This window comes from Tachypleus tridentatus, chromosome 13 (assembly GCF_004210375.1).
Source record: "Tachypleus tridentatus isolate NWPU-2018 chromosome 13, ASM421037v1, whole genome shotgun sequence".
NCBI classification, from domain to species: domain Eukaryota; kingdom Metazoa; phylum Arthropoda; class Merostomata; order Xiphosura; family Limulidae; genus Tachypleus; species Tachypleus tridentatus.
In genome coordinates this window covers 124,515,287-124,539,603 of record NC_134837.1, presented here as the reverse complement: position 1 = coordinate 124,539,603, position 24,317 = coordinate 124,515,287, and the positions used below count along the sequence as shown (strand labels likewise).

Sequence of the window (24,317 nt, the reverse complement as noted above, 5' to 3'; positions counted from 1 at the left end):
CTTTAACACCAAATTGGTAAGTTGATTTATGGGTTGGTTTATGATGTGAATGATGCTATTTTGTAACTTAACGTAGAATATCCAATGTTGCAGATGTGGTAAGTCCACGTTTAACAGGGTGGGAGAATTTGAGGAAGAAAACTATATTATCACCAGAAGTTGAGTCAGAATTTGTGTCAACAGGTGAGATCTTTAAAAATGATATCAATGAAACTGTAAAATTGTTCATACGTGAAAACATTACCTATTCAACATAGCACATTACAAAGCCAAACAGGGTTCGTTTAGGCATTTCAGAAACTTCTTTATTTACTGGTAAACTTATCCTAAGTTTTACACAAGGGCTATTTGCATAAAGCCTTTACTGTTTTTAAGCTTATAGACCCGAGTGAATGCAGGCAGTGAACATCATCTACCACCAACTGTTATCTGGCTTTACAGTTGCAAGCTAAAGCGAAGTGTAAGTTTTTTAATTGACGGGACGCAAACCATGGACCCTTGATTTACTCGGGTTAATCAGAAGAGAAAAATTCCGACCAGCGCGTATCTATTAAAGTGAATTTTCATCGTTTATTAACAAGTGAAGTGTACAGGATGACTGTGTGATTTAGACAACATGACTGGTGATATTTGCCGTTTGTAACTTTACATCATTAAATACTGTTGTCATTCCCTAGCTTCGTGGGAATGTGTTACTTGTACGTTTTATCGCATGTAGAACACGGTTAAACATCAGTGTCCGTAATATAATAATAAAGGAAATTGGCGTTCTTGTATATGAGGCTTTTCTGCGACGTTGTAATCCTCTGTGTTAGTAATACATTTCGAAATGGTAGTGGTAATTCTTGAAATTTGACAACTCTGTCATTTGGTAATGGAATTGACAACACACATTGTTGAACATTTGTAAACCGTTTAAAAAGCAAATATAAAGAGTTTCGTATATTCACCGCTAATCAGAACTAAAAACCAAGCGGGGAATTAATATTATGGCTAGTGAATATATCGTAGTCAGTGTTTTAAAATCTTTTATTGATTACAGTAAAATATATTACACATGGAATCTGTGTGAACAGAATATTCTTAAGGATAAAAATGCGCAGACATTTATTTATTTACTTTTTATTTGTTAAAATGGCGTCATATTAAGATGGCTAATAAGGTAAATCAAATGAATCTCATGTATGTACTTTTGTTAACATTGAGAAATTCACCCCCTGAGTGTTAGTATCGGCAACTTTCGAGTACCGCAAACTGAATAGACTTATTTTGTACGTATCACTGCGTGCATATTTAACAGCACGTGGTGCGTGTGAACTTGCACGATTTAATGATGCGTGCGCGCTCTCCCGAGCGAAAGGACACGCTGAAACCTCGAGACGTAACCCTGTTACCTGAATCGTGACCCTGAGTAATCAAATAACGTACTTACAAACAGAATGGAACTTCAGCCGTTATATACAAGACGTATAGAAATGGGTAAGACTTTAGAGATTTATATTTTACATTATACCCAGTTTATTATATCAGTTACAATAAAAGCCGATGTCACAGTTTGGTCATACCGTATATATTCACATATTTATACAAAATACCTGTAAATGCAAAATGAGTGCAAGGCCTAATGATTATATTACGTTTTTTTGTTCGCCGAAAGTAAGATTAAAAATATAATTTGTGACGTGGAAGCCAAATATATTATTGATTTCCCGCAATCTTCTGCTGACTCTACTTTCGCCCAGTCAAGGCTACTCAGCACAACTTGGGTCATACATCCCCCCCGCCGTAATTATAAAAATTCTTACTCTATTTGGCGTATTTTCAATCATGAAACATGTACGTATTTATGGTTGTTGGACATTATCAAACTTAATAAAAAACACTCAGAGGAGTAGTCAATTTCACCACTACGTGTTTTTTATTTAAATAATTACAATTCAGCCTTGTTAAGTAATTTTGTTGCTTGTCGATCAGTGTATGTGCTGCGCTTGGACAAGAATGATACATTTTGAAAGTTATGAATAAAGTAACTTCCTGTATTCTTAAGACGGCTGTTATAGGTATTAGTACTTTAATGAAAATAACTTTCAGAACAATGTTTCGACTTTCTTTGGTAGAGTTCGCAGCTGACTGTTGCTGCGCACGTGCCTTAGGAACGAGAGTGTAAACAGGCACGGGATTTTAGGGGGCGTTGCAGTTAGATGTTAGGTTATTAATTAGTATAGGTATAAGGGGTTTCCTTTATATTGGTTTAACTTTTGGTTTTAGTTGTATAAGTAGGGCATCTTTGATTTTGCGTTTGTTTTGTTTGTTTCCCTACTTAGTATCTGGGTGTTTTCTGTGGTTATGTTGTGTTTATTTCAGTTGCAGTGTTCAAAAACGTGTGAAAGTGTATTTTTGTGTTCTTTGAATCTAGTTTCCATTTTTCTGATTGTTTCTCCTATATAAAAGTTGTGGCAGTTGGTGCATTGTATTTTATAAATTGTGTTGGTGATGTTTGTAAGTGTTATTTTACATAGTATGGACTTCAGTTTTGTACTTGGTTTTTGAATAAATTTGGCATTTACTGTAATGTTGTGTTTTGTTATAAGTTTTTTTTCCAAGTGTTGGTTGTTTTCTAGCTGATGTCGGGAACATATGGTATGCAGCAGTATAAGGTTTTGTAGTTTATTGTGTCTTGGGATTTATTGTTGTTTGTCTAGATGTGTATAATTTTTTACACAGTTTTTGAGTAAATTTATTGATGTTGATGAAGTGTTTTATTTATTTCATCGTTAACGTTATCAGGTGAACACAGTTTTGTGTTTATTTGGTTTCTTAAGATGTTGAGTTTTTTGTTTCATGTGCTGAGTCCCAAATTTACCAAAAAATAAATGACCTAAGTATGATGAATCCAGTATCATGAGTTCTAGTTAATATTTCTATGACACAGATTGAATCATAAGCGATCAATTCAGCCTCACACCCACCACTATACTGGTACAGATATGTTGATGATTTAATTGTTGGATTCACGTCTGCAGAACAAATGGTTTTATCTTAAAGTGCTAATACCCATACCAGTCATCTTGAGAATACATTTTTATTTCAAGTGGGTTTCTCGTCATCACGAAAATAACTTCCTGATATCTGTACTGAAAACAATATAATGGCGATATATACGTGTGTGTGATCATTTTTACGTTTGTGAAAGGTAAGTTAAAGAACAGCATCGTTATCCACGATAGTGGTTCGTAATAGGGTTCGTTCCGGAATTTCAGGGAAGTGATAATGGCACATACTGTCAAAAACCATCATAAAAATACCTGTGGGTGGTGAGGGGACTTCCCAGAAAAGGTAAACTGAAGAGACGGAACCTTCTCTGGGAAGTGTTTTGCCGTGCGTGACGACTCATGAAGAGGAGGAGGAGACGATGTTGGTGGTTTTGGAGTGCTCACCCCCTTAGCTGAATGGGGTGGTCCGGTTGGACATCAAGGGAGTACCAGTGTTGGTCGTTTATAACGGTTGTTATAATCTTGAACAACATTCAAGACCTAAGGTTACTAAAAACAAAATGGATTTTTAGATTGTTAGACAAATTTCATCCACTTGTTCTTCACATTGTTATTGTTTTACAAGCCTAAGAAAACACGGCTATAAATATTATTTTCAAGCTAGGGCGAACCTATTAAAAACTCCTAAACAGGTCGCAGGACTATTTTTATGTTGAATTTTGAGAGAAAAAGGTTGTATCAGTTTTTGTTGCTTCTAGCCAAATTTCTTTCAAAGTTATTCATGCATCGAAACCTACAGCAAAAACGGCTAGGTATATTGCGCCAAAGTCTATGCACAACTACTGAACAAACTTCTATAAGTTTATAGGGCTATTTTAATGTTGATTCGTGAAAGTAGAGATTTCCACACTTTATAATTTAAGCTTTCCGAAGTTGCATCGTAGAAATGTGGAACCTGTTTTAAGCACTGTTATACTTGTCGGTAATGGCCTATTCGTGGGGACCCATAGGAAGGGGTATGTGCCCCCATACATTTAACAAAACGTTGCACTATTGTTATGTAATCTTAACATCGTAGTTTATTTTTTTATTAAAACTGTAATTTTGTGTTAATGTTTAATCACATATAACATTATTTTAGTTTGTTGACTTGCATGGTAAAAGCTGATCCCCCTACATATATGTTTTGCCCTCCATCTCGAAAATTACTGTAGGAGCCCATGGCTTCGTTTTATTAAAAAAAAAAAAAATGTATATTTATATTGCTGTGTCTTCAACTTCATTCCACGTTGAAGATTCGCCATTTCTCTAGTTCGTTGTTGTACTTTGTCTCTACGCGGTTTTCGGTGACTATTTCAGTGATTTTTCTAACAGTAGACGATTACTATGGGCCTGGCATGGCCTAGCGCGTTAAGGCGTGCGTTTCGTAATCTGAGGGTCGCGAATTCGCGCCTGAGTCGCGCCAAACATGCTCGCCCTCCCAGCCATGGGGGCGTTATTATGTGACGGTCAATCCCACTTTTCGTTGGTAAAAGAGTAGCCCAATGGTTGGCGGTGGGTGGTGATGACTAGCTGCCTTCCCTCTAGTCTTACACTGCTAAATTAGGGACGGCTAGCACAGATAGCCCTCGAGTAGCTTTGTGCGAAATTCAAAAAAAAAAAAAATTACCATAATATAGTGGTAATTTATTCTATGACTTTCATACTTCACTCAAATTACGAGCGCGTATCTTAGTGTATTATTCATATTTGTGTTTCAGAAGTCTGAGGAAAAATCGTTATTTTGCACCAAAACCTAGACAAATTTAGTATATGAAACGTTGACAATGCCAATGACGTACATAAAAGTTGATTTACGTGGCTATAAGTATATACTATATGCGATGTTATTGTTTAAGTGGCTTTCTGTGTACTCAACGATTGTTAAACGTGTTTACACGAAACCTCATGTACAAACCCACCTAGATCAGTAAATAATGAGTGGGTGGAAAATAAGCCAATGCGACAGTAAACTGTTGAAAAACATGTAACATTCATTTAAAAGCATGTGCACGTATTTGGCGAAAAACGTATTTTATTTAAATGGACACAAAAAACTTGCGAAACAAGGTGATAGCAAATAATGCAAAAATGGGAATAGGGGTCATCAAAAAGGTACAGAAACAAGTTGAATCAAAATGCACAGATTATATTTTCAAACTTACACCTAGCGACTAAAAAAGTAAACAAAGTAGGCTGGAAATAGTGTCAACATTATTTGAACAAACTACAGATCTTTGTTTTGACTCCATTAGGATTAATATGTGCTTTAAACATGGAATCAAGATAGGAATTTTTACTGAGAATAATAGTGTAGACATTTTCCAGCTTAGTTTGTTTATTTTATACAGTCCTTAGTTGTAGGCTTTGGGTGTTTATTCAGCTTATTTTGTGACAATCCCTATTCCCTTTTTTAAATTAAAATTTAACTTGTAAAGAAAAATTAGGCTTAATCAATAAAAAATAAAATAACATTGGACGTAAAAAGTATAAAAACAGAAGCCTGTTTCAACATTCAGTGGTTTAAAATTAGTGTTCACTTAGAAAGTTTAATATTACAAGAAATACTTGTATGCTTTTTTTTATCTGTTTCTCTTGTAAGTATAATTCAAAAGTATGTCAACAAAGGAACTGTTCACTTTGTTTTTGTTCTTTTCTCACGTTTACATTTCAATTATCTTGATTTCTTTTGTTGTTTTTCAGGTCGATGGATTGTGATCACCAGCGCCCTCTTGCTTGTAAGTAGTTAAATAATTATTATAGCATGTAGTTTTGTTTTTTCTTTCTTTCATCCAGGTAAATATTGCTGGGAATTTATAAAAGTGATGAACGTTGTATGATTAATGTATTAATAACAGTATTGAAATACTCAGTTTTTATTAAATACATGATTCATTGTCAATTTACTTGGTGTGAACTTATTAAACTTAATATAAAAGAAAGATAGTGGGTGGAAACTATACTCTTCAAAAAAAGAAAGGCAAAATTTGAGACATATTGTTAACAAGTTTATTCCGGGTAGTTCTGTATGACGTGTGTGAAACTTTGCACATTCACTGCTGAACATCCAAAGTCTGTAAAAGTCCACGCTCACTAGGTGAAGTTTAACGCCACTCAACGTCAATAACGAGTATGTCTCCCGTGAGCATCAATAACTGCTTGGCATCTCCTGCCCATGGAAGCGATGAGATGACGAATCGCATCCTGTGGAATGGCTATCCACTCAGCCTGCAAAGCTGCTGCAAGCTGAGGTAGAGTCTGCAGTTGAGGTTGTCGCCGTCGCAGACGTCGGTCCAACTCGTCCCAAAGATGTTCGATGAGGTTTAAATGTGGTGATCTGGAGGGCCAGGGAAGAATGTTGATGTTGTGATGTCTCAAGAAGACAGTGATGAGTCGGGCTGTGTGAGGACGGGCGTTGTCATGTTGAAAAGCGTTGTTGACGTTCACCATGATGGGTTGCACATGGGGCCTAAGAATCTCGTCGACGGTTGCATACGGTCTGATCGGAAATCCTACGCAGCCCTGGTATGGTTGAGGCAGTAGACGTCGCAGTGGTGGCCCTATCCCGAAGGTGACGTAACCGGATGTAGCGATCTTGTGCGGGCGTGGTCACACGAGGTCTGCCAGATCGTGGACGGTCACGAGTTGATCCATGTTGTTGGTGACGATTCCATAGCCTTGTGATGGTGCTTGGGTGGACATTAACAGCTCTGGCAACATCTGATCGAGATTCGCCTGCTTCCAACGACCAATGGCGTTGTTGCGTTGTGCTTCAGTCAGTCTTGGCGTAACTGTATTGCGTGTCGGTAGCTTAACACTGAGCTGTGGAAACCGAGAACCCGTCACTTTTATAGGGATTTTGCACATGTTGCACTTGCAGAACATGCAGATCTTTCAAACAAATTTATTGGACACGAATGCGTTTTGGCGAAAAATCCGATGTTTTCCTCCGTTTTCAAAGTGGACAACTTTTATTGTCATTTTGGTCTGACAATCAGTGCCTTAACACGTGTAACATCACATACTCTGAGCTTGTAACGTTATTACATATATTTCTCTTTAAAATAACAAAAATATCCCTTTTGCATTTCTTTTTTTGAAGAGTATATTTATTTATGCCTGTTATAACTGTTCAGTCTGAGATGTTAGCATGATTTTACTGTATAGATGGGAAATTACGGTTGTTAAAGTTAACACCAACATCCACCCCTTGTAGGTTGCTAATGACAATTAGCTCCTTTGTATTGTATCTCAAAATTAGGTACAGCAAAGGACAAGGTAGCCCCTTATGTAGCTGTACTAGAAAATTCTGAAACTGTTCGTAATGCAAGTTTTCAAAAATTTGATTTATTTAAACCAAGTTTAGGGTTCAATTTTTTTTTACACCCATTTTATGTTTATGATACAAGTTGAGTTATATGTACATGTAGAGCCATTTTATATCACTTCCTTCACAGTACAAATGTTGTGGTGTTTTTGTGGTAGTGTAATTACTTTTAACTAGTTTTACTGAGCTTTCAAAAGCCTAAATATACCTACAGAGATATATAAGTTTATGTTTTGACGTTTTCAACCAGCAAGTAATAGGTCTACTCCCCCCCCCCACTTCTGTTTTGTATTCACTGCTCAGTGTGAACACTATAAATGAACTCAATTTGGGACTGTATTTTACCTTGAATTTTCTGGTTCAACTTTAGACATTTTTTATAAGAGCTGTATTAGCCTTACAACCTTAAAAACCTATGCATGTAACTCAAGTGATATAAGTTAACACTAAAATTCAGCCAGTAATTTTTAAAAAACCTTAACCAACTTTAATTTATGACAGATATTAGTCCAGTCCTAAAATAAAACTAAGTTGCCTCACTTAATGCATGTGGGTTACTGTCAATTTACTTTCACTAATTAATAGTTATAATATCTTTTCTTTAGCCATTTTCAACTGTGTGTGCAGACATGATGCGTAAAAGCATTGTATTTGACCTCAAAACTCCCAAAGTGTTCTACTGTCCACAGGAAAAGCCCACAGGGATGGAAAAGATGTTTGTTAAAGCCCGTCCACTAAATAAGTTGTGTGAATTTGGGGGTAAAGGTATCCCAAAATATCACAAGTCAGATTGTTACAATGACATAGATGAGACAGACTATGCTTGTAAAGAGAAACGTCGTATCCTGGTGAGTCTATAAACAGTATATTTTAACATTTCCTATCAAAATTTTTAATGATAAAATAGAGTCAAATGTTTTTACACCCACAATTTATTTGATATTTTGGTAATTTTACCTAACATATATGTTTAAAGTGTTTTCTGTGCTGAATATGTTTTTGTAATATTCGATAATTACATGGTACTTGTCATTAGACATATCATGATTTTAACACTACCTTTTATACCTAGTCTTTTAGCAGTTTTCAAGAATGTTATAATAAGTGTTTGAATTGCTGAGTGTGATAGTAGAACAAAATAGTGGTTACAAAGCTATTGTTATACATTATTGAAGAATGTATTCAAATATGTAACAGTCTAAGAATTGTGTTTTGCCAGCTTGGATAAGGTGATCACACCCTCATAGTTGTTAATGATAATTAAATGTTTAATTTAGGATGGTTCAGTAATTATTTATTTATTTACAGATGCGTCTAAATCCTCCCAATGTGACCGGCTGGCATAGGAAGATTCCATGGTAGTAGCAAAATTTTCTCAACCCTAAATACTATTACTGTTCGACTAGTGTCTTCTTAAGATGTCTATATTTTATGAAATGAATTACCATGTGGTAGTGGCTTTGAAGTTGCTCAGGGTTAAATGAAAATGAAGAAAACTTTATTGCAGAGTTAATATAGTTACCAGTGTACATTTGTTGTAAAGTGGATTTTAGTATGAAATGACTCTGGTAAGCATCTATTTTGATAACATTTAAACACATCAGGGGGTGTAAAAAACGTTTATCTTTATAAAGTTTCAAACAGAATAAATAAATAAATAAAAACTTTGAGAGAATGGAGCATGTAGTTTATGTTGGTTCTTCCCCGTCATTGTCCATTGTCTTAAGCACATGCTGAAGAAATGCTTGTAAATCAGCTGAATCCAGATCCAGGTGAAGGAAATCTGAGACGACAGCAGCACAGCTGGAAAGATATTGCATGTTCATTATGTCATGGTAACTTCCACCCATTTATAAAGTACAACAATTCATGGAAGTTTTAGTGAGACATCTACTAAAGGTTTTTTCTGCATATTTATAAAGTATAGAACTAAGGTAAGTACAACTGCATACCCTCGGGAACTTCTACAAACTGTGCTAAAATTTGGTTGGGAAACAAATATCATGATCCTTATAGATGTAATAATATAAGCATAAAACTGGAAAGAATAATTAGAACAGAGCAGGCATTCTCCTTTAACCTTTTTAATAAGACGATCAGGATGAAAAAACAAACAGTGTATGAAGCTGCTCTAGGATCAGGCCTCCAGTAATATAGGAAAAACCTAATGAACATTATGGGGAAAAAATACGAGTTACCATAAACAATTAGCATCTTATCTAAATGTCACTTTTGTAAGTGGAAAGATATTAAAGAATTTATTTTAATCTAGCAAACGAAACTTAAAACACTGATGATAAATATTAGTTTCTACTGGAGGTACATTTATGGCATTCTTAAACTTTCATAATGGTTAATATATATATTTCTTTACATGGACGTAACAAGGTAAGTTTACAGTTCAGAGATATATGGAGCATATATACATTATTTACCACTGAAGGTTTCTTCCAATAATGTGTAATATTATCTTACCCTGTTATACACACGTATTGATGGGGGAGACCAGTGAACTTGTAAGGTATGGATAGCTTCTAATACAACTGTAATATTTACTCGTAACAGAAACGTATAGTAATAAACTCCAGTTTGTGTTAAAGTTAAGAACCTACGTTTTTAGTTTAGCATCGGCGACTTCTTGGTTTATAGGAGGTATGGGCCGGTTCTGTCTAAATAATTCTGATACCTGAAATTATGTAGATGACCATCACAAATCATTGACTTTATGTGAAACAGACGTTTAAAATTAAATTATGATACCAACGTATTGTTCACAAAACACCTTTAAGGTTACACTGCAAGTTAAAAAATATAACAAACACTAACGTATATGCAACTCCTGTTCAAAATGGTTTGAGATATCAGAAAAGTTAGACCTGTTTGCCTCTTTCTATCAGATTAGTTGGTATTCCTGCAAGAGAAGCCACGTGATGGGCAAAACTTCCGTCGGCTCTTCCATCTTTTAGCTGATACAGAAACACAAAATCATCTTCCTCTCGTAGCACGTCCATGGTCTTAAGGTACAAAAAAAACAACAAAAAAACACCCAACATTAATTACTACTCTTTATAACTATCATTCTTTTATTTTTCTTAGCGAGTTACTTACAGAAACACAAAGCTGTTAGCCTATAATTATACTGACAATTTGTTTGTATTTTAGGAACCTAAATTGTTTTTGTTTTTTCTTCTCACAACTGAATGTTTTGATGCTATGAGAAACGAATTTTGAACATGCTTTTTTCTAAATTTGTGAAATTAAGGACAAGGATGTAGTTCAAAAAGTTCTCATATTCCTTGCATTATAAAATGATTTTAACAGAACAGCGCAAATAAATTCACATACATCACATATTAAATAGAAGAATATTAGTGTTTATGGCAAACCTACTAGGAGACTATCAACTGTCACTCTTATAATGCACCCACACCTACAGTGTGCAATGGAGGTGACATGTGGATTCAAACCTGGATCACCAGCTCGTACTACTAAATAATAAAGTTAAAACTTGGAAGTTCCAAGAAGAACCATTGTTAAGTTTTTCACTTGCCTGGTACTTTAGTAAAGCTGAAGGACGCAGAAGGTTAAAGATGGAGTGGAAGTGAGTAGACACGAGAACGTGAGGACAAGCTTGCTCTTTCTTCAACCAGAACTTAAGACTACACGTCAACAAAGCTAATCCATCCACCTAGACAAGAGATATTATTTATCGGTACCCTCAAAATACTTTAAGTTCACATTTATTCCTTGTTGTGTAAATAACTGTAGTTTTCTGAAGTGCAACGTGGTTTATTTGGTGTTTTATGGCACAAAGCAGCTAGGCTATCTATGCCAAATAGCTGGTAAAAAGTTAAAATACATTTAGGAAAATTAAGGTAAAATAAAACAAAGATCATAAAATCAATGTCTACATTCAGTCTACAATGTTAAGAGAAAAACTACAGTAATACAAGTTGTAAAGGACATTCTGTAGCATAAATGTAATTATCATAACTTTCCAGGAAGGCTAACAGGTAAGTATAAAAACCACCGTCAGTCACCTGCAGTTGGCCTTTCCAGTCCTGGTTTTGAGATATTTGATTTTAGCCATTTTTAACTTTAAATTGAACTAGATGGACTGCAATTTTTAAAAGAAAATCGCGTTAAAAAGGTCTAATGTGTAAATTAAAAAACTTAAATGGCATTAAAAAGATTAATAGCCTTTAAAAAACTAAAAACATTTCCAAGGTGGACAGTGTCACTATCACCAATAATATAAACGTTATGGACAAACCTTGAGATAGAACATGTTTAAAATAGTGACATCGTTGAGAGTCGTAACGAAGACACGAAAGTAAAATGTGGCTTATTGTAACCTGAGTGTTATACAGACAACACACTGGTGCATCAGTTTCAGATAAAAGAAAATGATAAGTTAAAAACTGTGACCAATGAGTAGTCTAGTTAGAACAACTTCCTCTTTCTGATCCTAATGGAAGCAAGACGGCGAAAGTCCAATAGGTTTTATTTGGAAAAACTCGTTTTAATGTTGCTCACTCTAAGTTGACTGCCAGCTGGCATGGAGCCGAGCCTTGAATACAGGACCATAGTCCATGTATGGAACAGGCACATCAGTGACAGTGCCAGAGCTGCAGTGTCGGCAAGCTCGTTCTTGCGAATACCAACATGGCCCAGTATCTAGAAAAACTGGATAGAAGTAGATGTTAAAGAGAAATGGGCCAGTCGGTTTTGAATATTGGCAAGAACAGGGTGTGAACTAACATGAAACGATTTGAGGAAAGACACAAGACGGACATTAACCGTCCTCTCTACAGTCTTATAGACAGCTCATCAAAGCAATTGGGCGGTAGTTTGAAGGAATATTGGGATCCTTCTGAGGTTTAGAGAAAGGTAGGACAATAGCCTCAGACCAGGCATCAGGAAAAACAATCGGAAGAATAGCAAGAGAAGCAGGAGATAGATGGTGCAGCATGTCAATGTATATGATCAGGTCCAATCGATGTACTGCCAGATTGAAAAATCAGTTTGAGTTTCACCAGTGTGAAGAGATGATTATAGTAATAGACAATCAGCTTGAAAGAAACGGGGTGATCTCTCTGCCCGACTCTTGATGGCTAAGAAGGTGGAGGAAGAAGTGCTAGATACCCAGCAAAAGCTTTCACCTGGAGTATCTGCAATGCTCTGGGTATCAGCTTGTTCCTGGCCATCAGACAGCAAGATCGAGAGGGGGACAAAAATTATATTACCCACTAACCTTTCGTATCTTGTCCTATATGACTTTGGAACTGGTGATAAAAGATATGCTGGTTGTGAACTTAATCCAAGATGCCTTCTGGCTTTGATGTCTTACCCACCGAGCATGTGCACGGGCCTGCAGGAAAGCAATGCAGTTCAAGTGTATGGGATAACTATGGAAAGTATCCCAGGCTCGTTTTTGAGCCTTCCCTGCCATGTGACAGGCAGGATTCCACCATGGATGAGGATATAGTGGAAAACGTGTCGAGGGTTTAGGAATACATTGAACAGCTGCTTCTATAGTACAATCAGTTACTGCTGCCACACAGTCTCTATGGATGGCTTACAGACAATGGCAGGATCAAGTTTTGCAAGAACAGTTTGCATGATTCAGCTTCCACTGTAGCACGTGAGTTGGGTGGCATCAACCATGGCCAGTCTCTCAAAATTATAGGAAAGTGATCATTGCCTCGTGGATTATGGTCAACTCTCCATAAAAACTGGGAGAATTGTGAAGGGGAGCAAACTGAGAGATCAATAGCAGTAAAGGACTGACTAGGTGCATCAATATCAACACTTCCACAGAGAGGATGATGTCCATTAAATTCCCTCAGGAATAAAAAGGGAGATGGCAAATGTTTAATGAGAGCATCAAGGTCTGATTGATCATATGTCTCTCCAGATGACAGAGAGAACAGTGATGGTATGATCCAAGGCAACATGGATGGCTACGGCCTCAAAGGGTGTGTCGAGTGGCAGACAGGGTGGGCACATGCTGACCAACCAACAGTGCCATCTCTCCATGCACTCGTCCATCACACAACCTGTCATTTCTGTACAAAGAAAACTGCTGACAGGTGACTGTATTGGCAGGTTTCAGAAATGTTTCCTGTAAGGAAAGACATACTGGATGGTAGGAAGCAATCAGCGTTTTGATGTCATCTAGATTAGAACGTACACTTCAACAGTTCCATTGTATCAAGGTGGCCATTTTTACTTATGTGTAAGCGAATTGGGTGGAGAACCCTCATGTTTAGAACCACATCTTTTTTTCTTTATTGTCTTTATTCAAGGGAGATCTATCAACCTTCATGTATCCTGCCCTGGGTCGATATGGCAGGTCTTTGCTGTTGGAAGAAGATTCCAACAACTAAGGACGTGAATGAATGATCGTTTTGCATCTTGGGGTAGGAGAAGGTGTATCTGCAGAATTGCCTGTACCCAGAACCAAAGGAAGTGGATCTTGGGATTCGTTGGATTGTATGTAAGGGACAGAGATGGGTGTTGAAGTTGATCCATCAACTTTTTAACCATGGAGGTCAAAAGATTGTTTTGAGAACGATTCTTTTGGAGGCACAGAGAGGTCTTTCTGCACTCCCACTGTAGTAGTGGAACGAAGTACAGCAGCACACGTCTGAGATGAGGTAGTGGACAGCAACTTTTGAGCCTCAGGGTAAGCAATGTTATGAATTGTTTTCAAATGCTGCACCTCTTCCCTCCATGTAGGGCAAGAACGAAAGTAGGACAGGTGAGAGCCATTGCAACTGATGCAATGAAGGTATATTTCACATTCATAAGTATCATGGTCCTTGCCATCCTAAGGAACCACGACATGACATTTTTAAGTGACTAAACCACTGACACTGGAAACATCAGAGAGCATTTGGAATGTATGGGCCATACCCCACAATTAAGATAACCTGCCTTGATGGTGGCAGGTGGATGTGGTGATGTAAATATCAGAATGAGGATATGGGTTTAGCATCGTAATTCCATCTTTACAAGTGGAGATACGCCTCACTGCAGAAACTCCTTGAGTGCAGAAACCAGCAAGAATCTCTGACTCTGGGATGTTCTTCAAATCCCTCTCAACAACAGCTTCTCATGATGAATTCAAAGTAGCATGAGGTGTAACCTCAACAGGTATATCCCCAATTGCCTTTGAATGCAAGAGGAGTTTACTGTGAGATGTGGATGTTTCCACCACTATGTCACCAGATCAAAGCTTCTTTACTGACTTTGGAGAGCCAGCAAGTCCCTCTATTCCCTTCTGAATGAAAAAGGGAGACATCTGCCCTAAAGGTTTGTCTGAACGAGAATACAGGATAAGAATACGAGGTACAACAGGTGTTAGAGATGTTGAAGATTGCTGCTCAGAATCTTCAAGACGTGGTCCTTTATCTATGGACTGTTTTTCCCTATTTTCTTTAAGTTTTTATTTTCCATAATAAAAAAAGGAAACTTTGGTACCCACTGACCCCACCCACCAAGGAGCCCTACAAGGGGACACACTACAATATCAAACCAGGACACTGCAGCAATGCCATGGTTTCGTACAGGATACAATGTCCACAATACCTGTTGAGAACATTCAACACTAGTATTTGGTTTACCCTAGCCCAAGTAGACCAGCCAATTGACCTGGGGGGGGGGCATCCCAAGGCTGACCCAACTACAGGAATTCAAAGCCAAAGTGGTGTGATAGAGTTGGACCCCTCAACCATCAGGATCCTCTTCTCCCCCCTCACGGAGTTGCCAGGCACGGCAAACATGTTGGTGGATGTTTAAATCCCAGAGGAGGTAAACTGAAACAGAACCTTCCCTGGGAGGTCCCCTCACCACATACAGGAATCCACACCGTTTCTTGTGTAAATAAAGATATGATGGATCCAATGAAGTGGTTGAAAAAACTAAGTGTGTGCTCTGTAGATGTGAATCCAGCAATTGTATCATCAATATAGCTGCACCTGTATAGTGGTGGGTGTAAGGCTAAATTGATTGCTTTCAGTTAAATCTGTGTCATGAAATTGTTGGCTGGAATTGGTGATACGAGATTGCCCATACTTTAGCCATTTATTTGTCAGTTGATTTCTTTAAAAGACTTGGTAATTGGTTACTTCGGTGCATGTGTATCAATGAGTCGGGGTCTTGTATGTAAAGTGCTAAAGCTATCTTGCAGGCTTAAGTAGTTGATACTTCTGTAAAGAAGGAGATTACATCAAAACTGGCCATTTAGGCTTTATGGTTTAGTTGATCAAAAATAGATTTAAAAGAGTCTTTGCATAAAGGAGCCAGCTGATGTTACATATTTAGAAAATGTCCATGCGATGTATTTATTGAGGTTGATGTTATGGGTCATAGTGGATAATCGGGTTTGTCAGTGCTGTATAGCTTTGGTATGTCCGAGCTGGTCTTGCATTGGTTTTCTGAGACTGTATTGTTCTTTTTTTTAATTTTTAGTAGGATTTGTGTGTATTAGCTTAAATTTGTTGGTATCTGATAAGATGTTATTCATATTTTTAATGTACTCATTTGTGTTCATTATTACTATTGCATTCTGTGTATTATCATGGTCTCATGAGTGTAATATTTACTACTTATCACTATATATAGTCCAGTACCAAAAATTATCTTGATCCCATGAATGGAATATTTACTGTGTTCCATTACATTTATTCCAATACTTACTATTTCTGTTCCTTTTCCAAACTCATCAATAATCACTAAAGTGCGGGAAGTTGCTTTCCGTAAAGCATGGGCCATCTGGAATAATAGTAATACATTTAATGAAGATTGTCAAAACAACTGTATGTAACATCTAAGACAAAGATGCTGTGAGAAAAAAGTGACTGAAAATGTAAGTACACAATGGAAACAGAACAGAAGACATAAAAATATCAGCACAGAAAATAGTTGTTTGTTTCATAATTTGATGAGATGTTACATCCATTTGAAAACTATTATTTATAGTTGCATATAAATATGAGCTACAGTCAACGTTTCTGTGCAATTCTTTGAATAATACAACTGAAATAACCATTTACAAAGACATGAGAATGTAGAAGCACTATTTATACAACTTTATTTATACTTTTCCACCTGTGGGTTAGGTTAAAGGTTTTACTCTTATTAAGTTAAGTGTGTTTGAAAACCCTCACAAGAAATGTCTGGCACATAACAAAAACAGGTTCGTTATTTCACACACTTGATTAACATCTATCATGAAAGTAGATAGGCCCAAAGAGACTGATTCCCGAGTGTGCATACGGGAGAAGATGTGGTCTGTGACACCTATCTTAGCAGAATCAGCAGGCACAGAACTTCCTATGTGAGCCATGAATACAATCAGAGCTACCTGCAAATAATATTAAAACCAAGAGTGTGTATAGATACATTGCACAGGGGAATACAGAAAATATATACAACACAATGTGCATATACTTACAAATACACTGCACACATTACCACAGAATAAATAGATACAGTGTCTAACATAAGACATCTAATATTATACTGTTGGCTATGTTTTTGAAGTTGGAGGTTTGTAAATGTGATACAGTATTAGAGATAGGTATTTTTCTATAAAGACCATGGCTTTATCATTGTACAACAGATAAAAGGCCAGTTTACAAAATATTGTCACACAAGTTGAGTTTCACTGAAAGTAATTTAACAGAAAAGCATAAGGCCTTTTAAATTTCTTTGCAACAATATTTTGCTTGAATTTTCTACAAATAATAAATCGTTACCTTGAAAAATCAACAGTTTGAATAAAACTGATTGAACAAAAAAAATCTTAAATTTTCTTTTACTTAAAATCATGATTTTAACAGTTTATTTCTTTTCTGTGTTTAATTAGTGACCAAACAACATAAAAAACAACAACAACTGGTTTACAATATCTATTTATACCATCTTCAAATATTGGAATACATCAATAAACAGTACACCTAGTACAAGTATCAATATGGAAGAATGTACACATTATGCATCATGAAGTTTTCCACATCTTTACCTGTTTTAAATATACACTCTTGCCACTAGCATTGGGACCAGTTACTATTACCATCTTTCCACCCGATAGTCCAGTATAGGTGTCATTAGGTACAAATGTTGTGACACACAGTTCTTGGAGAGGATGCCTTCAACATGTAATGTATTTCAAAGATATATACTCAACATGAATTTTAACAATATAAACTTGTGTCTCAGTTTAATACGTTTTAAATATGAATTTATAATAAAATAAATATCAAGTTGTCAGAATTTTTTTCAGAAATTATTATGAGCAAGAAATAAAAATGGCAACTTTTGTTTAGTTAATTTTTTTAAGTTTTTATCATACTACATATCAGAAATAATTAAAACCAACAAATTCTATTAATAACAGAAAATTTTAAACAACCTCATATGTAGTTGGTTTCTAAATATCAAAACTGCACTTAAAGAAACCATGTGGCATAGATTCCAATCATTTCAGAAACAAAAAGTTTCAAGGGCTGTGGTTCCTTTCTAAATCTTGTAAACTTTTTGTTAGAATCCGTTGTTCATCCCTACAGGCTATCAGTGGTTCACAAGTATGTCTGTAGACTTCCAATGCCAGGAAATGTGTTTTGATACCCATGGTGGGTAGAGCATAGATAGCTCATTGTGTAGCTTTGTGCTTAATTACAAACAACTACATCCTTAAATGACAACCAGTAACCAAGACGTTAGTGATCAACAAATTATTATTCAAACTCAGTGACATACATAGATTAGGACCTCTCTTATCAGTTGGCTCTGAATATTTTCAAAGCTAAGCCACATTAGTAACTGTTCAGACCACGTGCTGTGACATGATGGCAACAAAAGACAATAAAACCATTAACAGATAAGTAAAATCACATGAAATAAAGACACTGATCCTTATTATTTTAAGGGGTGTGATATTTTATAAGTATCAACCTATGCTTTGGGAGTATGGAGAAAAAATTCAAAAGGTTTGAGAATTGGGCTTTACAACTATTAGAAATAACTTTCTGAAATGGCTCTGTAAAATGAGCTGTTGGGGAGAGATTAGTAGCTAACTGTTTACCATCACTGTTATATGTGTTAAGTCAACTGATATACAGGGTGTCCATAAATTATGTGAACCACTTTAAAACTAATAACTTCAAATATATTATAGATAGAACACTCCAGTTTTAATTAACTCGATACACAACCCAAAACATTTTGTTTTCCTGTTTTAGTATATTTCCACACGTGTTGTTTTTTGCTTGATGAATATCTAGATGATGCTCTATCTCACTACAGATGTTGTTTAGCATCCAGGGAGTCAAATACTTTATTGCATTAATTATTCCGTGGCAAAGTTCCACAGTGTCATTCAATAATGTCAAATATAACTGATCTTTCACAACCCACTCACAAGAAAAAGTACAACAGGGTTATGTCAGGAGAATATGAGGGCCATCGTGTTGGTCATCTGTACCAATCCATCTTCTGGGAACGTGTTATTCTGGAATTCCCAGACATTAAGAGCAACAAACATATACTAAGACAAGAAAAGAAACTTTACTAGTTGTTTGTCAAGTTAAATAAAACATGTGTTCTATCTATAGTGTTTTTAAAGGTATTAATTTTTAAAATCTGTCAGTTAAGTTACAGAGGTCATCTTGTAAATCAATTTGTCTTGTGTTTCATTAATTTTTACATTAGCAAACACAGTAACATTCTCCTTTCTTATGGCAGGAACACAATATGTGGACCTTTACCAGAAATAACCAGTACACAAACAAGTTCAGAATTTGAGGGTTAATTTATAATTTATTGTATGGATTATTTTAGTTAAGTCTATGTAAGGAAAATTACAATAATCTTAAAAAGTGTCACTCACATGGTCTGTTGTTGTTGGTTTTTTTTTTTTATCACATGACAACTGAAAATGTGGCAAAACACAGAAGGAACATAAATAACCATGTATTAAATTATATTTATACGTAAAATGTTCAAGCCATTTACCTCTCATTGGTTGAGCATTTTAAACTGTAAGAACAGTGGAGAATAACAAACTCTCAAAGTACCAAAAGTTAAATGGGGCCCCTTAAACAAATTTTTGAAATACATTTTGTTAGGATACTACGGTATTCAATATTTCTAATCATATGGATCTAATAGCCATAATAAGATTACACAGTTCAGGAATATCCATCTCTAATTTAAAACAGTTGACCAGAGGGAGGGAAACTAGTCAGCAACATACACCACCTGTTCTGAACTGAATACTGGGTTTGACTGTTACTTTTACAACACTTACTCAGTTAAAACTGCAAAGGGCGTTTAGTGGTATATTGTGGACTCAGAAGTTGGACCTTCTAATCCACAGCCCAGTAAGTTAACCAGTTTAGTTAATGAGAGAAACAGTACACATTTATCCAAGATCATTAAATTACATTTTTAATCAAATTTTTATTCAGGTGTAATGTAACAAACAAGCAGAAAAGTCAAAACAGTAGGTAAAATTGAAAGAATTTATGACCTCTGTTGAAAAATAAATCTTGAACACATATATACAATCATTAAACAGTTAGTCTGCTGTGTGATAAGGAATTTAACTAAGGGTCATAACATTGTTCACAAACCTAAATTAATTAGGCTACTATACAGAAGTAAAATGGACTCAAAATCCCATAGCTATCATACATGCTTCACCATTACAAGAGGCCTAACAGTATTTATTTGTTGTTGTTTTTTTACCCAAGCCGTGCTTGATGAGTCTTGAATAGGTGAAACTGCAGTCCACAACACAGGACATACTCAATCAAAGAATATTGGTCTCTACACCATTGATTCTCTTTTCAATTTCACCTCTGGTGAAAAGGAGATATTTAACATATGTATACAATCAATAAGCTCAGTATTACCTTCCTCCTTTGATGCAGACAATATTTTCATTGGTCAGTTCAGGCTTAATGTAATTAAACTCCTTGGCCACAACTGCTAATGAAATGAGTCTGTAAACAGAATACTATGTTAGGTTTAATGTGTTTCATATATTAAGTATCTTACAATCTCCAAATGAAATACTTATTAAGTAATTTTCAATAATGCTCTGATAAGTTTTTTACTTAAAGAATATATATCATGGTGATGTCAAGACATACACAATTAATACTGTCTTGCTCACAAAGCATTATTTATTAACTCTTTGTTCATTTTTATATATTTCACCTGAATACTTCCACCATACAAGATGGTTTTTCAAGTTTTTCTTCCATTTAAAGGAACACCACAACAGCGTTTATTATATTTTCAGGTTATATGTATGTATGTACAAAACATTATATTATAAACAGCACAAAACATAACAAATTATGATTTTATATTCTTGTCATGTGTAAACAGAAGAAATCTAGACACCCATTATTTGTTTGTAACTTATTGGGGAAAAAAAAAACACAAAAAACCTACACATCCAGCTGGGCAGAATATGTGACCACATCTGTAAAAACGTTGGAAACTTCTAGAATAATATTTTGTAGCCTGTGCATTATCTGTGTCTCATGGTCTGGAAGAGAAAGTAAATATTCATTAGGCACTGAAGGGTTATAAAATAAGTCTACTTAGAAGGTTATTAGAAAGTACAAGTAATCAAACATGAGCTTTATCTGTTAGAATATCTGATGTTTGGTTATAAGTTGAAGGTCTCCAAATAATTTTGAGTATTACTTGAAATGTCACAGGGCACCCACTTCCAATGTAAATTGATTTTCTGGAATCGACAAATGATATACATGACAAAAGGACTGCACTCCTGTATCATTCATAACATTATTTAAAGGGTTAAAAATGACTCATCTCAAAGAAAATATTATTTATTAATTTCTGTGACATGTTATATGTTTTAATATCACAGAAAACATTCACAGACAAAATCTTAACGTTAATAATTTTTCACATTAAATACTATAGGGTTATTTTTAAACACCAGTTTATAGAAATGTGTCTTCATCCTGAATGACAGTTTAAATGAAACACATGATAAACAATCAAACCACAGATCCAGTTGTCACTCACTCAGAACTCTTGACCAGAAGAGCCTGCTATCTTTAATGAAACAGTGGAATCAAAATTCACAGTCAGCAGCATATTAACAATCAAACCCTGAACATTCTATCTGTAGCTTGGCACATTAAATTCTAGTTTTGTAACCAGTCCCAGAAAACTGCAGGTATGTTACTGCACCTAAAAAATGTTTACCTATGTTATATTTATGGGATATGTTTCACATGGATCTAAAGTATTTTCCTCAAAGTTTAAAATATTGTTGTAAGTTACATATCAGTAATATTTCACTGTAGATGTCCATCGCTAAAAAGAGTTTGTCATGACATCTCAAAGCTTTGTGAAGTACAGAGAAAACTAGACTGATACACAAATATCAAGCAGAGTGAGTTCATTAGTTCAGTAAAAGGTATTATATTAAGAAGTGAGTCAGACATGTCTTTATTACCAATTGATTATCATGCAAATTTTGAAAGTAAGTTTATTTCTGAACTGGGTACATTAAAAGTATCAGAATATCCATTCAAACACTGTAGGCAAAGTTAGGCCTACTTGTAAATGTAACCTATAGCAAACAATCATGAAGAGATAAATTTATTTATTATTACATGGATTGGAATTTGTTTATAAATAAATAGATCAACTTTCCAAACTACTGGATAGAAGAAATGGTTGGTATATTTTTGTAAATATAAATTATAAGAATTAGCTACATGCTGATTACATTCAAATAAAAATCTTCCTTATGGTAAACTTATAATTATAGAACTTGTCTCTTTTTGCAGCTTATACATTTATTCTGTGAGTAACATTTTCTCGTTCCCTTGTATTCATTTAATAATATGGCCAAACTGGTATCAAGGCTTCCTTCAGATATCTTTATGAAACAAAAAAAAGATATTCAAAACAACCCACCTCTAATCTCACACTGAGTATCCCCTAACAAATTGTCCAGCTCTGTAAAAAATCCAGTTATGAAATCAATGGAAAACACCACAAACACTAAAAACTTTAAAAGTAGAAACATGACCATTACTGGAAACTTTTACAAGGTTTAACTATTTATGCAATAAATAAATAAATCTGTTATAACTCTACACATTTTTCTAGATCAGATTTTTGACAATGAGCCATAACAGAAGTATACTAAAACTGACCCAGGTATATTATTTTTATGCCAGCCATTCAATAAGATTGGAATAAAAGGCATTATTCAAAAAAATAAACAAGAGGGATTCTGTATTTAACACTAAACACCATATAATGTGTGTTAGTACCATTTATATTGTCCACCAATCAGTATAAAAATACACTGTACAAAGGTTTCCTAATACAATTTTAATTACATATATCATCTGTATTAGTAATGTATAGAACTACATGGTCAAAAAACTACATCAAATGGAACAATTTCATTAAATAACACCCCTCAAACAAGTAATGGATTTACATGTTTATTACTTGCTCTTACTATAGAATATTAACAGGAAACTGTGTACCCAATTAATCCTGGTTTAAAAATTTAAAACATTACAAGTGCACACCTGTTAGAAAAATAGAAACACGTGGATAATTTGTATTACATACCTCTTGTATTTGCAGTTTTATAATGAGCAACATTGTTGGACATAAACTGAAAAATGAAAGAAACAAATCATATACAATAGAAGTGACAGCACATTTTAAATGTTGAACTTGATGTAATATTTACAATAGAAGTGACAGTGCATTTTAAATGTTGAATTTGATGTAATTAAAGTCTCAGCCTGTTTTCTTTGGCTGAAACAGCATATATTTCAGAAATTCAACTCTTGACTACAAGATATTACAGTTTAACTATTTAAGATTTGTGAAACAAATACTGGGTTTCCTTGCAAGTTAAAAGCTGAAAAAGTTTCATATGCATGGGTGAACGTGGCTAACAAGCACTTTATAACAATTTTTTTTTTTAAATATTCCCAGGTCTTTTTACTGACCTACCAAACCATTGGACAGAAAACCAATGATCTATATTTAATGTCCAATAAAGATTTAATTATTTAAAATGTGATTACTATATGGAATAATTGTCATGATATTGTTAACACTGTAATGAAGTTGAATACATTCTTGTATATGTGTAGGTGTTGGGGGTTAAGATCACATCTTCTAGTGTATACTCATATGTATAAAATAAGTTCAAGATACATAAAAAACAATCTCATATATGAACATAGTGCATCACTTTCAGTGAAAATTACATTGTACCTTCATTAACCATTCCATTCTTCCTACAAATGTAACACTATCTCTTACAGATTCCTGACTATGTTCCTGTTCTGACATTTCCACAAATCTTAATACACTTGACAAGCTATTTCTTGTATTGAATGTGCTATTTCTTAGAATAATCCAAATAAAATCCTTACCACAAACTCCAGTCCTGGGAGTTCATAGTTGCTTGAAGCCAACATTTCATCTGTGAGTGGAACAGCTAATAAGTACCCAAGCTTAAAAGGAAATAAATTTGTAAGTTAAAGTTTGAATGTTTAACTTCACATTTATTAAAGAAAGTAAAACCTAAAGGATAAATTTTTTATGCTTCACTTCACATTTACTAAAGAAATACTTCAAGATTACAGTTTGTGGATATAATTTAATACGTATTAAAGAAAGTAAAATCAACAAGTTAATGTTTGTAGATGTAACTGTATATCTATTAAAGAAAGTAAAACCTGCATGTTAACATTTGTAGACGTAACTTTATTTATTAACCCTTAAATAGCAGCCATCATCAATTGATGTTGCTACCTTCAACATTCCTGCTGTTTAAGGGTTAAGGAAAGTAAAACCTGTAGGTTAAAATTTGTAGATATAATTAGTACAGTTCCAAGGAAATCAGCTAAAGTTTAAGT

General features: G+C 34.9%; 2 protein-coding genes across 9 annotated transcripts in view; one reads left to right on the top strand and one right to left on the bottom strand.

Moving 5' to 3' along the window:
* Window positions 1–208: 208 nt before the first annotated feature.
* LOC143238852 (uncharacterized) lies at window positions 209–9,038 on the top strand. Its single transcript, XM_076479436.1, has 4 exons — window positions 209–1,479; window positions 5,736–5,770; window positions 7,965–8,207; window positions 8,668–9,038. The coding sequence occupies exons 1-4, from the start codon at window positions 1,440–1,442 to the stop codon at window positions 8,719–8,721; spliced, it is 372 nt and encodes a 123-aa protein (XP_076335551.1). The 5' UTR covers window positions 209–1,439; the 3' UTR covers window positions 8,722–9,038.
* Window positions 8,842–24,317, bottom strand: part of LOC143238850 (mutS protein homolog 5-like) — a 105,222-nt gene continuing 89,746 nt past the window's right edge. For 7 of the 8 annotated variants that reach the window (XM_076479430.1, XM_076479433.1, XM_076479427.1 and 4 more), the window contains 12 exons: window positions 23,832–23,912; window positions 23,011–23,056; window positions 22,339–22,380; window positions 20,830–20,926; window positions 20,283–20,372; window positions 17,390–17,516; window positions 16,580–16,729; window positions 16,063–16,137; window positions 10,910–11,047; window positions 10,236–10,373; window positions 9,972–10,045; window positions 8,842–9,162 (listed from right to left, as the gene is read on the bottom strand). In XM_076479430.1, the coding sequence (XP_076335545.1) occupies window positions 9,048–9,162; window positions 9,972–10,045; window positions 10,236–10,373; window positions 10,910–11,047; window positions 16,063–16,137; window positions 16,580–16,729; window positions 17,390–17,516; window positions 20,283–20,372; window positions 20,830–20,926; window positions 22,339–22,380; window positions 23,011–23,056; window positions 23,832–23,912 (1,173 nt within the window). In that variant the 3' untranslated portion in view covers window positions 8,842–9,047. Of the gene's footprint in view, window positions 9,163–9,971; window positions 10,046–10,235; window positions 10,374–10,909; window positions 11,048–16,062; window positions 16,138–16,532; window positions 16,730–17,389; window positions 17,517–20,282; window positions 20,373–20,829; window positions 20,927–22,338; window positions 22,381–23,010; window positions 23,057–23,831; window positions 23,913–24,317 lie in introns of those variants that run through there. The other variant, XR_013020805.1, reaches the window with a different exon arrangement.